Source organism: Strix aluco, chromosome 13 (genome assembly GCF_031877795.1).
Source record: "Strix aluco isolate bStrAlu1 chromosome 13, bStrAlu1.hap1, whole genome shotgun sequence".
NCBI lineage: Eukaryota > Metazoa > Chordata > Aves > Strigiformes > Strigidae > Strix > Strix aluco.
This window is the reverse complement of record NC_133943.1, coordinates 11,095,316-11,108,440: the sequence shown is the minus strand read 5'-3', so window position 1 is coordinate 11,108,440 and position 13,125 is coordinate 11,095,316. Positions and strand designations below refer to the sequence as shown.

Here is a 13,125-nt window from a genome sequence, read left to right as displayed (position 1 = left end):
TGCCGCGGGGCCCCCTCCGGCCCACCCCCCCCCCCCCCTCCCCGTGCAGCCGCATCCCGGCCCCTGCGGCGCCCCCCGCGGCCACTCCGCCGCCGGTTCCCCGCGCGGCCTGCAGGGGGCGCCACCGCCCGCCGGGGCGCGCGGCCGTGCGCGGCGGGGACGCCAGGGGGTGCCCGAGGCCGCGCGGCGGCGCGCGGGGGCGCGGGGCGTGCGCGCGCGCGGCGGGCGGGCGGGGGGGGGGTGTGTGGGGGGGGAGCTGCCGCCCGCGCCCGCCCTCAGTCGCGCTTGCGGAGCCGCAGCCGAGCGCAGGGCGCAGCGCTGTCCCTTCAGCACCGCTCCCCCCGCGCGCCTCATTACCGCAAATAAAAATTAACGGAATCCTTCCCCCCCCTCGCCTCCGCCTTCCCCCGCCCCCCCCCGCCGCAGCGCCCGGGCCGAGCCGCCGCCAGTGACCGCGTGGTTTGCAGTAAGTAGGGGCTCGGGGGCGGCGTGAGGGGCGCGGGGGGGGGGGGGGGACCCGCAGCCCCCCCTTCCTCAGTATCCCCCCCCCTGCGGCGCGACCCCCAGCCCCGCCGCCCTCGGGGGAGCTGGGAGGAGGGGACCCACCAAGCCCCCCAGAGTGTGGGGTTTGCAAGGGAGGGCTTCTGTACCCTCACAGGGGCTGCCAGAAAAATTGGGGGGGGGGGGGGGGGGGAGGGCAGGCAAAAGGACCCCCCGGGGCCAGTGGGAGATGCGCCCCCTCCCCGGGAGTGCTTGCGGTTGTGTCGGTGGTGGTGGTAATGCTGTTTGTGGCGTCGGTGCATCGGGAGCAGCTCTGCTTGGGCTCACCGCGGGGATTTTTAAGGGGTATTTGTGGGGTGTCTGTGTAAGGCACGGTGAAATGCATGTGTGAAGTCCAGTGGTGGTGTGGTGCGTGGTGTGTCTAGAAATCCAGGCGTAAGAGCCCGGGGAACCGATACACTCGGTCAAACCGAGCAGGGTAAGGCAGGAATCCTCCCCTTCCCGCTACCCTTGTGACATTGATTGTCTTGCTGGTTTTAGGTCTGGAAAGCAAGGTCCAAGAATGGTGAAGCTGGGGAGTAATTTGAACGACAAGAACAGCAAACAACCATCCAACGAAGATGGTTTTCAGACAGTTCCTTTGATCACGCCTTTGGAAGTAAATCACCTGCAGTTCCCGGCTCCGGAAAAGGTAAAACAAAATCGAATGGTGCTCCTGCATGATTCCGCACACATACATGCCCCTTGGGTTTCAGTGCTCTGGTGACTTACTGGTCTCTGGTGATGCAAACTGTAGCATAGTGTTAATACAATAAATAAAAAGGGGTTTTCATTCATAGTGTATTTATTTCTTTTAACATGGCAAATAAGCACGCAAATGTCCTCGGACTCCTTCCCTCCTCAAAAAAACCCCAAATATCCTTCATAAATACAACTGGAAAAGGGTTAGTGTGTTTCTCCTGCAAGTGCTGGATTAATTGAGGAGCAGCTTACAATGTGTTATTATCAGTAAGATAAATTGCCTGCATTGCAAGTAATGCGATAACTCTCCCGAAATACGCAGCTACTTTAATTATCTCAGTTAAGGTCTTTTCTTCCTCATGGCTTTGGAAAGCTTATTTGGACATTGAGGATGCTGATTTCTCTGAAGAGAGCAGCTGAGTTCCCCCATGCACGGGGTGGTGATGGAGCAATCCAGGGATTCATTTCCCCCATTGGCTCCAGCCAGGGGACAGCTTTCTCCCCTGCCCACTCAGTACTCTCAGAACTGAATGCAGCACTAAAATGTCCAGAAACATGCATCAGCGATTGGCTGCGGTTTGGTGGTTGGGGTTCTTTAGATGCAGTATGTGCTAGGAAATCTTTTGTCGCTATTGATGCAGTGATGATGTATATCAATACAACCTGGTGAGGACACGATGAGACCATAAAAATCTGTATGCCCCAACAGTCCTTACAAAAAACAACGCCTGTCTGCAATGTAGTTCCCAGATACCACAGAGATGGAGCCAACTCACCCAAAAGTACAGACATAATGATTAGATCTCACAGGATAATGGAATAATAGTAAAATTAGCACTGATGATTATTGAACACATATCCTGTTTTTACTGTAGTACAAAATGAATTTTCTCTAAATACATTTGGAGAACATGATGATGGATGTGATAAAACTGTCTAGATAGACAAACTATGTTTATTTTATGATGGAGTTGAGTCCACTGCCTTGACATTCTGGGAACCAGAGCCATGCCAGACAAAGGAGCTAGTTTTTCCATGTGCCTCATGGAGTTACATTTCCATGAACTGTGAATGAGAGGCTAAACCAGCCCTTATGTATGACTCTGATAAATATTAAGCAAAATAATTCAGGCAAAGTAGTATGATTATACTACTACTGTAAACATCTGAAAAGCTCAGAGGAACCTATAGATGTATAAATAGCTCATTTGATGCCAGTACAAATGGCTCTTTGAGATCACGCAGTGTTACACGACGTGAAATTTAAATGACTCATGTAACAGGTGAGACATGGATAACCTAACAAAAATCCTTTCAAGCTAATAAAGTGGTAATGAGTGTTCTCACGACCACCATGTTCCAATTGCCTGTTGGTGAACAAACACTGGAGTGTATTGGTCTGGTGTGATTCCTTGCTGATTTTTCTGTTTAAACATGCCTACATCAATAATTCACATGTTGTTAGGTTACATTACCTTCATTAGCATACTTTACTGTCAATGCATCTACTGACATCCATATTTTTCTTTGCTGGAAGAGCGGATGCATCTCCAGGAGTGCTAAGCATGATTCAGAGCTCATTAGATTCAATGGTATTGATTTCTGCAGGCTGTGGTTCAGCTCCTGTGTGCAGCAGGCCTGGAGCTAACGGCGACTGGAGATCAGTTTGCAAGAAGGAAAGGTTACTTATGATAAAAGCAAAATAATTCACAATCTGTTTCCTTTGCTCTTTGTAGAAAAGATTCTGTTGGGGTGAGTTCACCCCAGGGCAGAGTTGAGCCTTAGGTGAAAAGCTTGGGCAAAAGTTAAGTGATAGGGGGAAATTTTGGCTTTGTACTTAGGAAGGCAATGCTGCTACTGAATTCAGTCAGATTGTGAGCCTGAGGAAGAGAAGACACGGATTTCAAGTCTTTCAGAGTGTATTCTTGTTTGGACTTGCCTTGCAGTCAGGAGGCAGGGTTAAAAAAAAAAAACTAAAATTTGACTTTTTTTCTATCTATTCCTAGCACCTGCCAGCAGTTGATTTTTAGCTTGGGAGAGCAAGAACATAAGCCAAGGCACTTTCTGTGCCTCTTGCATGGGATGCTGCATAGATGTCCAGAGCCAAGCCAGCTTTGGTGTTGGGGTTTGGGCGCAACAGCTCGGAAGGGCTTTGCTGGCTCGTTTGCTCCAATGCAAACCCATTGCTGCTGGCATTTAACCGCAAGGCGGCAACGCTCCTGGCCCTGCCGCCTGCCCGCCGGCAGCTGCTGTGCATCACATCCCTTTGCCCTGCAAGAAGGAGCTGGTGCACCCTGGCATTTTCCTGTAAGTGAAATCTAGGGGGGAAAAAAAGGAAAATAACCCTGCTAAATACTCCCCTTTCTGGGCTTTTCTTTACCATTAGAGGATATCTTCATTTAAGAAACTGTGAGCTCTCAACCTGGGTCTAACCTTGGGTTCAGGGCAATCCAGAGTACATCAAAACCAGGGCAAGGAGGTTTGACTGCAGCTTGGGGCTATGTACTTGCTCTACCTTCAGCCTGTCTGGAAAAGGAGGAGTAGTACCAGCTTTGGCTAGTGATCCAAGAGTATACTAGGTCTGTGCTGGGCAACCCAACTGCTGTTCCTACCAGTGTGCAATAATGCCTTCACCTGGTGCATGTATATTGCATGGCAAAGGTTTGCAAGCTCTGTTAATTTATAGGCTGTTCCAGTTGAGTCTTAGACACCTGCATGCAAATTGAAGAAAAACAAACCTGTTGTTTGTCAGTACACTTACCTTTGCAGGTCCTTAAAAGCACGCCACAAAGTCTATGGGATCTACACACTGAAAATTGTGTTTTAAGGGCTTTAAATACCTGATTTTTCTTCATTTTAAGGATATTTTTGTAAGTGGATCACCTGAGAGTCACTCGAAGTAACTCGCAGCATTAACCTCTGTGGGTGTTTCACCATAGCTTCATCTCTTTCAAAGTGTTTTCTGTGTCTGGCTCCTCTTTCAGAGAAAGGACACAAAGAAAGAGTATAAAAATTAGGCTTTTGCTCATGTGATGTAATCCCTGAAGCCCATCTCTTTTCAGATAGTTCCTTCATTACAAGAAATCAGGTGGGGGTTATAGGGGGAAACACTTGCTTAAAGATATGCTTAAACCTATTGGCTGTGGTTTTGGGGACGCTTCCCTAACAGGCTTGTTTTTCAAAGCACTGTGAGCTTAGCAGCTCCCTCTGACTTCCACCTGGATGCTGCTGGAAAAATCCAGGCAGGAAATCAGGAAGCTTGAATTTGGTAACCTTTTTAAAAAATGATTGGCCACTGGACTATTTCTTTTTCCACCAGACAAGGATGTCTCCTGCCAAGGCTTGTACTATTGCTCCTGCAGCATCAGCATTCTCGTCGTTCTGTCAGCACTTGTATGGCTGCAAGGGGAGAAGTGTACCTGGGACAGTAATTTCTCCCCTAGGGTGCTAAACCTGCTGTGTATTTGTATTTATTGACTATCTTCAAGCACTTCCCTTGTCCCCCTGTTCTCTTGCTGGGGCGGCATTTGCAGAAGGCAGAGACAGATGCTCTTAAATCATTTTTGCGTGGCCTTTCTGCTGAAAACCATCCATGTAACAGGAATAATAGCTATCACCGGTGACAAACCCTTGACCTGGCTTTTTATGTCTCTGAATTTCGTTTCTTCTTATTCAAAAAGCAAAGAAAGAAGTCTTCTTTCTTTTAGGACTAAAGGAGAAAAGACTAGCTGTTCACTTGTTTTCTAGGCGTAGACAAAGTGCTTTGGCTGTAATTGTTATGTGTCTCTGCAATGATAATGCTAAAAGATATGCAGCTTTTCAGGGACCATACTGTTTCACTGAAATTTTAAATGAGACCAACAACTGGGGACCCCTTGGTCTCATAGGCTTGCTTCGGTATAATCCAGCAGGAAATGCCTCTGTTCTGGCAGTAAAAATCCTAATTTCACATAACACGAAAGTGCATGAAAGCTATTGTCAGGGCTGAAAAAAACATCCAGCATCTCTTTTGTGGTGAAGGCTGCAGAAGGCTTATCATGTGGTCCATTGTTCTTTATTTTGAATGCATCTGGAGGCTTGAGAAATAATTTCTCTGGTGACAAATTCCTGCCATCCAACCCAAGAAAGAATAAAATAGATTGAACTGCTCTCTTCAAATGCTGTTCCCATCCCATGCTCCTGCCTCTTGCCCTCCTGGGCCGCACCCCTCTCAGAGTGGCCGAGTCCACACGTTTACACAGTGTAATCAAGATTTCCTGAAAATCAGGAAGGTCCCTTGTGTTCCCAGCCTGTCCCTATTGGTTTAACAGAAAATAATGTTTTGTCCTGGCCAGCTGAGCAGGCATAATTAATTGTACGTCGGCTGAGTGCTTTTGTACCTAGGGGACTACTTGCAGCTCTGTCCTGAAATACTGATGTCAGTCTGCCCTCTGCGAAGCCTAGCAGTGCACGGCAGCTCTAGGCAGCCTGAAGGCACACGCCATCTGCATGGAGCTGGTTTTGGGGTGCTCCTACACGTGGTGGGGCCAGAGGCAGCTCCCCTTCCCTGCCGCTGTCCGAGGAGGGCTCCTGATGCAGCCGGGGGCAGGCGCCTGTGCTCCTGCTCACGCTGCTGGTGAGTTTGGTGGGATGGAGCGAATGGCAAAAGGAGAGATGGGGCAGGGCTAGTATTTGTGGCAGCTGAAGGAAGGAAGAGTAAAGGGGAGGAGAAGGATGCAAAGGGGAAGAAAGCCTGAATAAAAGAAAGGCAGGAAATAAAAAGAGAGCGTTATGAAGGAATGGGCAGGCTGTCTTGCCTTTCCCCATCCTTTCTTCACTTGGGATACTTTGCCTAATCCCCACAAATACCAAAGTCTGAGCCTTCCTCTCCTGTGACATTTGTCCTCCTCCTGCACTGTGAAAATCCATTTGTCCTCTAAATGTGTATTTGAATGTAAACACTGCCTCTGCTCATTAAGCTGTAATAAATATTTGCAGCAACGCACACTCTGGCAGTGCAGAGTTCCTGGGGTAACCATTTTTGATTTTGTTTCCATGTTTTGGACAGCCCTACTTGAGGTTCTTGGCAGTTCCTGCTCCTCTTTTTTGCCTATGTCTGCAGTCGGGCTACCCTTCTAGCACACCGAACACCTCTGCTCGCGGGTGATCCACTCGGAGCTTGCAGCCTTCACAGACACCTGGGGTAGCATTCAACTGCCTCACTTGCATACAGATAACGTGTTGCTACTGCTTCTCCTCACGATAGGAAATCTCAGGATTTGTGTAGCCTGTGCAGAAATTACTCTCCTTAACTGCACTGCTATCGGTGTCTGAATTAGGTGGTTTAAAGCTAGTTTGTGCCTGGTTTTGTGAGCTCCATTGCCTCTCTTTAAACCAAGTTATATCTGCACTGCAATTCCTAGAGCTGCATTCTGCAGAAACAGCAGAAATGGCCACAGAAGTGTGTTAGTGTATGGATGTTTGGCGAAGCCTGTTGCAATCTATTATTTTTTCTAAGACGAAAGCCCATTGCTGCAGGTGGAATTTATTTCAGCAAAACTGTGAAGTGAAACCCACATACCAGCTACTTTCTGGTCTGGAAGGTAAGACTGGACAGGATTCTTGACTAGTGTAAATCAGTGTAGTTTAGATTAAATCAATGGAGCTCTGCTAATATACCCTGGCCAATTTACCATCACTACAGCTGAGTGATTGATTCTTTTGTCTGCTTTGCTGTACCCTCTCCTGGCTGAACCTACTGAAATCAATTTTTGTCACCCCTCCACAGCCTCCTGTGGGTTCCTGATGGTTATGGTCACCAAGGGATTTGTAGGGAGACTTAGCGGAATGATTTCCAAGTTTCCTTTGTGCTTGTGAGCTATGCATTTCCCTTCTCAGCTGTTTTCAGCTCCCAATGCAGCCTTTGCATTCTGTGCTGCCTTTCACCGGTGATGCCAGGGCTGATTACGTTTTCTGTCTTTGTCCTTTTGTGATGTTCCTTATGCCTGGAATAGCCTCCTGGCACTGATTCAGGAGACCACTTTTTTTCTACCACCCTCTGTGAAACTCATTTCCAGCACAACACCCATTAGATGAGCTGATACAGGGGAAAAAAAGCAGAGTGTTTCTACTGACTGTGGCTTTCTCCATTGACTATAGATTTGATCCCAGGGCATCCTTTTTCTTAAATTTTCCTTTTTTTTCCTTTTTGCTTCTTGATTTCTCAGGCATTTATGTATTCAAATAGTGGCTAGGATGCCATGGGGACTACCATTACTACATTCCAAATGCCAGTTCTAATACTAATCTCTGTGAAGTCTGCCTGCTGAGACGTGTTCATCCTGTAGATTTGGAATCATAGCTGCCTCTCCCATGGGATGGGACGTAGTCATAATTATTTAGTAAAGTTTTAAAGACCTAATTGTCTAAAAATCTGGGAATATGCAGCATGGTGATTTCCAGGTAGTCTGAGATTACCGGTCCACCCAGTCCAGTGTGTCCTGTTTCTAGCAGTAGCCAGTGTAAGAGTCAGAAGGAGGTACAGGAGATGCTACAGTAGGCACGGAGCTGCTCAAGTCTATGAATGTTTCATCGTAAGCCTGCAAAGAAAGAGATTGCTTTAAGCTCTGAAATGTGATTTTTCCATCTCTTTTCCTATACTTTTTTACTGCTGAGTATTTTAACTTCAGCTACTGTTGGCAATGTGCACATCTCATTTGCTCTTTGAAGCTGGCAGTGTGTGAGGATTAGAGCTTGTAGATCACTCAAGAATTTTGTGTGTGAGCAGGTGGTGAATTTTAGCCATCCCTTGGCTTGTAGCGCATAAGCATAGAAACCGACTCAGCCACAGCAGATTTAATGCCAAGACTGGGGGTCACCATTTTGCTATCAGCAGTAACCTGGACAGCATGCTGCAGCTCGCTCTAAGGTCCTTCTCAGCTATTGATGCTCAGTTGGGTAATGAAGGTGAAGGAAACCACGATGACGGTGCCAATGATAAGTTTATATTTTCTGTTCTCTCTCTGCAAGGAATGAAGAAAGGCCTGGAAAGGAATGAAGCAGAGAGTCTCATTTTCATTTAGAAGTGAGCATGACTAATCCACATGGAAACTGATGGGGGTGTTACAACCATTTTATGGGACTACAAAATCCAGCTTTGAACTTGGAAGAAACCTTTCTCCTTGGTAGGAGAAACATTTTGTTTATCTCTTCTGTCAATCTGAAAGCCACTCTGAGTGAGAGACTCTTCATTATTAATAATCCCAGGAAGTAGTATTTTAAATTTTTATGGTTTGCACTTTGCAGCACCTGAACCATGATATATTACATGCGCTGTGGCAGTGAAGTGGGAATTACAGCAGGGCTGCATGTCCTTTTCCAGATGAATAATTTAAAGTTTTCACAATGCCAGTTATGTTAAATATTATTACTCATTTCTTCAGGGAAAACCATAGAGCTCAAACGCAAATATAAAGTGGCAATAAATGATGTTACATTTAGCCAGTCTGAGACAAGACTCAGAATTCATATCAGTTCATTTTCTGAAACACTTACTTCATTCTATTGCAGGAAAATCCTTTTTAAGGTTCCATGCTTAATGTGATATTTTTCCATTTGTCACATTTCACGTCTACTCTGCTCCTTCCTCCTCAGAGCAAATGCTTTTAATATAGTCCAGTTGGTTAGAAGCTTGCTTTCTTTTTTCTTTCAGCATCCAAAATCTCTAGATTTCCCAGCACTCTCCTACTGTTTACTTTCTCAAGGTTGTCGATGATGGATTTCCTGCTGGTGTACGCAGACTCTCATCTGTTTTTTTTCACCTCAGCACACCTATAATTTTCCAAAGTATCACTACAGAGAAGGTGCCTGGTCCTGCATTCATTAAAGCAGAGGAAAGGTTTCCTATTGATTCCAGTGGTGTCACTAGCATTAAGACTAGAATAATAAGTGCATTTAGGTTTAGGACTCAATAAATGTAATAGCAAACAGCATCATTAGGATGATTGAGAACACAATTCTGCAGAGGGCTGCCATTTTCCATAGAGCATCTGACTTCCTACCCACGCCAGCCATACATTGCTAGCCCTTAATCCCTAGAATGTTATATTTATATGGAGAATGTGCTGGAGCTACTATTATCACTCAGTTAATTAAAACCTGGGAAAACACGGTGCACTGTAAGTAGCAGCGAGCTGTGGTCTATCTTCCTGACTCAACCACCAATTGCTGGTATGACTCAGCACGTTACTAAGCTTCTTTCTTTTCTCATTTTTTTCCTACTTCTCCATCAGTAATATGGGGATGCTGGGGTCATACTGGTAGGTAAAGCGTTTTGAGCGGTCTTGCCAAAGAATGCCACAGGAGCCCTAAGCATCAGTATGTGGGAAGGTGATTGAAGGCAGTTTAAGCTCTGATCTGGCCAAAGCACTTAAATGCACACTTAACTTTAAATATCTGACTAATCCTGCTCATGTTAATAGGACTACTGGCATGCTTAAGTGCTTTGCTGAATTGGAAGTTAATGAGTTCAAATGCTAGATAAACTTGGTTATGGAGGAAGCTGCAAGGACTGCAGTGTGGATTCCTGTAATTAGAGGTGTCTTTTTGCTGCTCTGTGGGAGCCCTTTTCTCTCTTCCTGTATTCTTACAATCATTTTTCAGGCTTCATCTAGGAAGCAACTTTCAAAGAACATTTTTTCAGATATAAAATGAAGAAAGTCCCAAGTAATTTATTTGTGTCCCCTTCATTGCATCTGCCATAAACATCACAGGGTCTCTGCAATTTAAAGGTGGAGGGTCTCTGGGAAATAGTGTGAAAAGTTTAAGAATAGGTCATGGCAGCAACATAATTTGCAGGGAGATCCCCTGAGCTGGTAGTCATCTGGGTTCCATCCACAGTACGGACTTTAAAGGACTACAGATGGACTGGACTAACCTGGCAGGGAGGCTGCTTTCTTTGGTGGACAATCACAACACACAAAGTGGGGCACGGGCATAATCTGGTGCTGGATCAGGGCCTAGATAATGAAACACAAAGGCTGACAAGTGTCAAAAAAAGTTCAAAGGGTATTTACACAGCAATTGCAAAGGCTCAGACAATCCAAAAAGCTGATGGGACTGTTCTTGCTTTATAATATTAATTTGCAGGTCTGCAGGTTGCTTCATGTGATGAATAAAAATAATAATAACAATAATTCTCTGCCCCAGTAAACTCACAGTTAGGGATGCCAGCCTAAAACAGCCAGACCCTTCTTGCCATGAGGAGTGTGAGTTACTTGACTAACAAGCCTTTGGGAGCATGCAGGAGGAGGCGAGAGCTCAAGGAGGCAAGTGCAGAGAATGGGCAGAACGGTGTTTCTGCAGTGGGGATGGAAAGGGGGCTAATTGTCTTTTTTTGGGAGTATTCAAGAGACTATTTGTCCATTTAAGCACTGGCTTGATTGTCTGCATTTATTGTCATTCATTGCTTAGGAGGCCAGAGCACAGCCAAGCATTGCTGCCAGCTCTGGAAGTTGCCCCCATACAGCAGTTCATTTCCACCGTAACAGAACAGCATTGCAGAGAAGGGAATGAGGAGATGGGCATTTCTTTCACTTCTGTTTGCTTTGAATTGCAACCTACACAGGACCCCAATTTTATACTTCCTTTTGCTGGTTTCAATCAAGAACAACTCTACTGAAGTCAGTAAAGCTGCAAAATGGGCAAGAAGAGGGAATGGGAATCATTCTGTTTGCTGTGGTTTGTAATGAATGCCAGTAGCTCTCCCAGGAAACCTGTCATGGTATGAGATGAATGTACCTTGTTTGCATTGAAACAGTGGGATCCTGGGCTCTGATGGAACTGCTCTGGGGCAGCCGGTGATAAATGAACGCTGATCATTACACTGACTGGGGAGTCAGTGGGGTTTTTATTACTGTACATCCAACAGCAATTTGGTTAGAATTTCTGGAAGACTTTACTGCCAGGAATTTTTTCTCAGTGACAAAATGGAAAGAAAAGGTGAAAAAGAAGTGATGGCAGGGAACGGGAGGAAGGCAAATCTTCTTTCCCACCCAACCCAAATCAGAAAACTGGAAAATGAAAACAGAATAAGCAACCGAAATAGCAAAAACCCAATAATGCTAAAAATATAGAAAAAATTCTTTATAAATTTAATTATTCCTTTTCTAAATTTGCACTTAGATTAATGCTTTGTGCTTCAGAAAAGTTCTTTTGGGTTTTGACCAGCTCTCATTTAAACTTGTGTCGGAGACACTCACAACTGACACGTGCATGGGAGGCTGTCAATGTAGCAAATGCTTCATTAAAAAGTGCGTGTAGGCGTGTGTGTGTGTATTTGCGTATTGTCATCTGACTGTTCACTCCTGTCTCTGGATACTGCTAAGGTAGCCCTGACTGGGATGGTCTCACTAGTGCAGGAGCTCAAGTTTGGTGAACACAACTCAATTTCCCGATGCCTTTGCGTGGGCATTCTGATGGCAGCTTGTTGGATGAAGAGGGGGTGAATGTTGATGAAAAAGTGGGATCCATGCTCAGGCTTATTTATTTAGACTGTAGGAGACTGAACAAGAGGTAGCTCTTTTCTTCTAAATGTTCACCCTGTGCCCTCAGCAAAATTGCATTTTTATTGTTACTGCCACAGCATTGAATGCTACCCCCACACTACAGGCTTTCAGTTTTCTGTTTGTCCTTTGTCATCTTGGCATACAGCAGCTGGAAGGAGGATCTGGGGAACTACAGGCCTGTCAGCCTGACCTCAGTGCCAGGGAAGGTTATGGAGCAGATCATCTTGAGTGCCATCATGTGGCACATACAGGACAACCAGGTAATCAGGCCCAGTCAGTGTGGGTTTATGAAAGACAAGTCCTTCTTGACTAACCTGATCTCCTTCTATGACAAGGTGACCCACTTTCTCCTGGAGAAAATGGCTGCTCATGACTTGGATGGGCATAAAAATCTGGCTGGATGGCCAGGCCCAAAGAGTTGTGGTGAGTGGAGTTAAATCCAGTTGGTGGCGGGTCACAACTGGTGTTCCCCAGGGCTCAGTACTGGAGCCAATTCTGTTTAATATCTTTATCAATGACCTCGATGAGGGAATCGAGTGCACCCTCAGTAAGGTTGCAGATGACACCCAGCTGGGCAGGAGTGCTGATCTGCTTGAGGGTAGGAAGGCTCTAGAGAGGGATCTGGACAGGCTGGATCAATGGGCTGAGGCCAATTGTATGAGGTTCAACAAGGCTCAGTGCCGGGTCCTGCACTTGGGTCACAACAACCCCACGCAACGCTACAGGCTTGGGGAGGAGTGGCTGGAAAGCTGCCCAGCAAAGGACCTGGGAGTGTTGGTTGACAGCCAACGGAATATGATCCAGCAGTGTGCCCAGGTGGCCAAGAAGGCCAATAGCATCCTGGCTTATATCAGAAATAGTGTGGGCAACAGGACGAGGGAAGTGATTGTCCCCCTGTCCTCGGCACTGGTGAGGCTGCATCTCGAATACCATGTTCAGTTTTGCTCCCCCCCACCACCAACAAGAGAGACATTGAGGTGCTGGAGTGTGCCCAGAGAAGGGCAATGAAGCTGGTGAAGGGTCTGGAGCACAAGTCTTATGAGGAGTGACTGAGGGAACTGGGGTTGTTTAGTCTGGAGAAAAGGAGGCTCAGGGAGACCTTATCACCCTCTACAATTACCTGAAGGGAGGTTGTAGCAAGGTGGATGTTGATCTCTTCTCCCAAGTAACAAGCAATAGGACAAGAGGAAATGGCCTCAAGTTGCACCAGGGGAGGTTTAGGTTGGATATTAGGAAAAATTTCTTCACTGAAAGGGTTGTCAAGCACTGGAACAGGCTGCCCAGGGAAGTGGTTGAATCACTATCCCTGGAGGTGTTTAGAAGAGGTGTAGATGTGGCA

At 46.3% G+C, this 13,125-nt stretch overlaps 1 protein-coding gene across 1 annotated transcript in view; it reads left to right on the top strand.

The window, feature by feature from the left end:
- The first annotated feature begins 272 nt into the window (after positions 1-272).
- NSG2 (neuronal vesicle trafficking associated 2) overlaps positions 273-13,125 on the top strand; it is a 38,588-nt gene continuing 25,735 nt past the window's right edge. The window contains exons 1-2 of the mRNA XM_074838784.1: positions 273-466; positions 1,042-1,192. Coding sequence (XP_074694885.1) covers positions 1,064-1,192 — 129 coding nt within the window. The 5' untranslated portion in view covers positions 273-466; positions 1,042-1,063. The remainder of the gene's footprint in view (positions 467-1,041; positions 1,193-13,125) is intronic.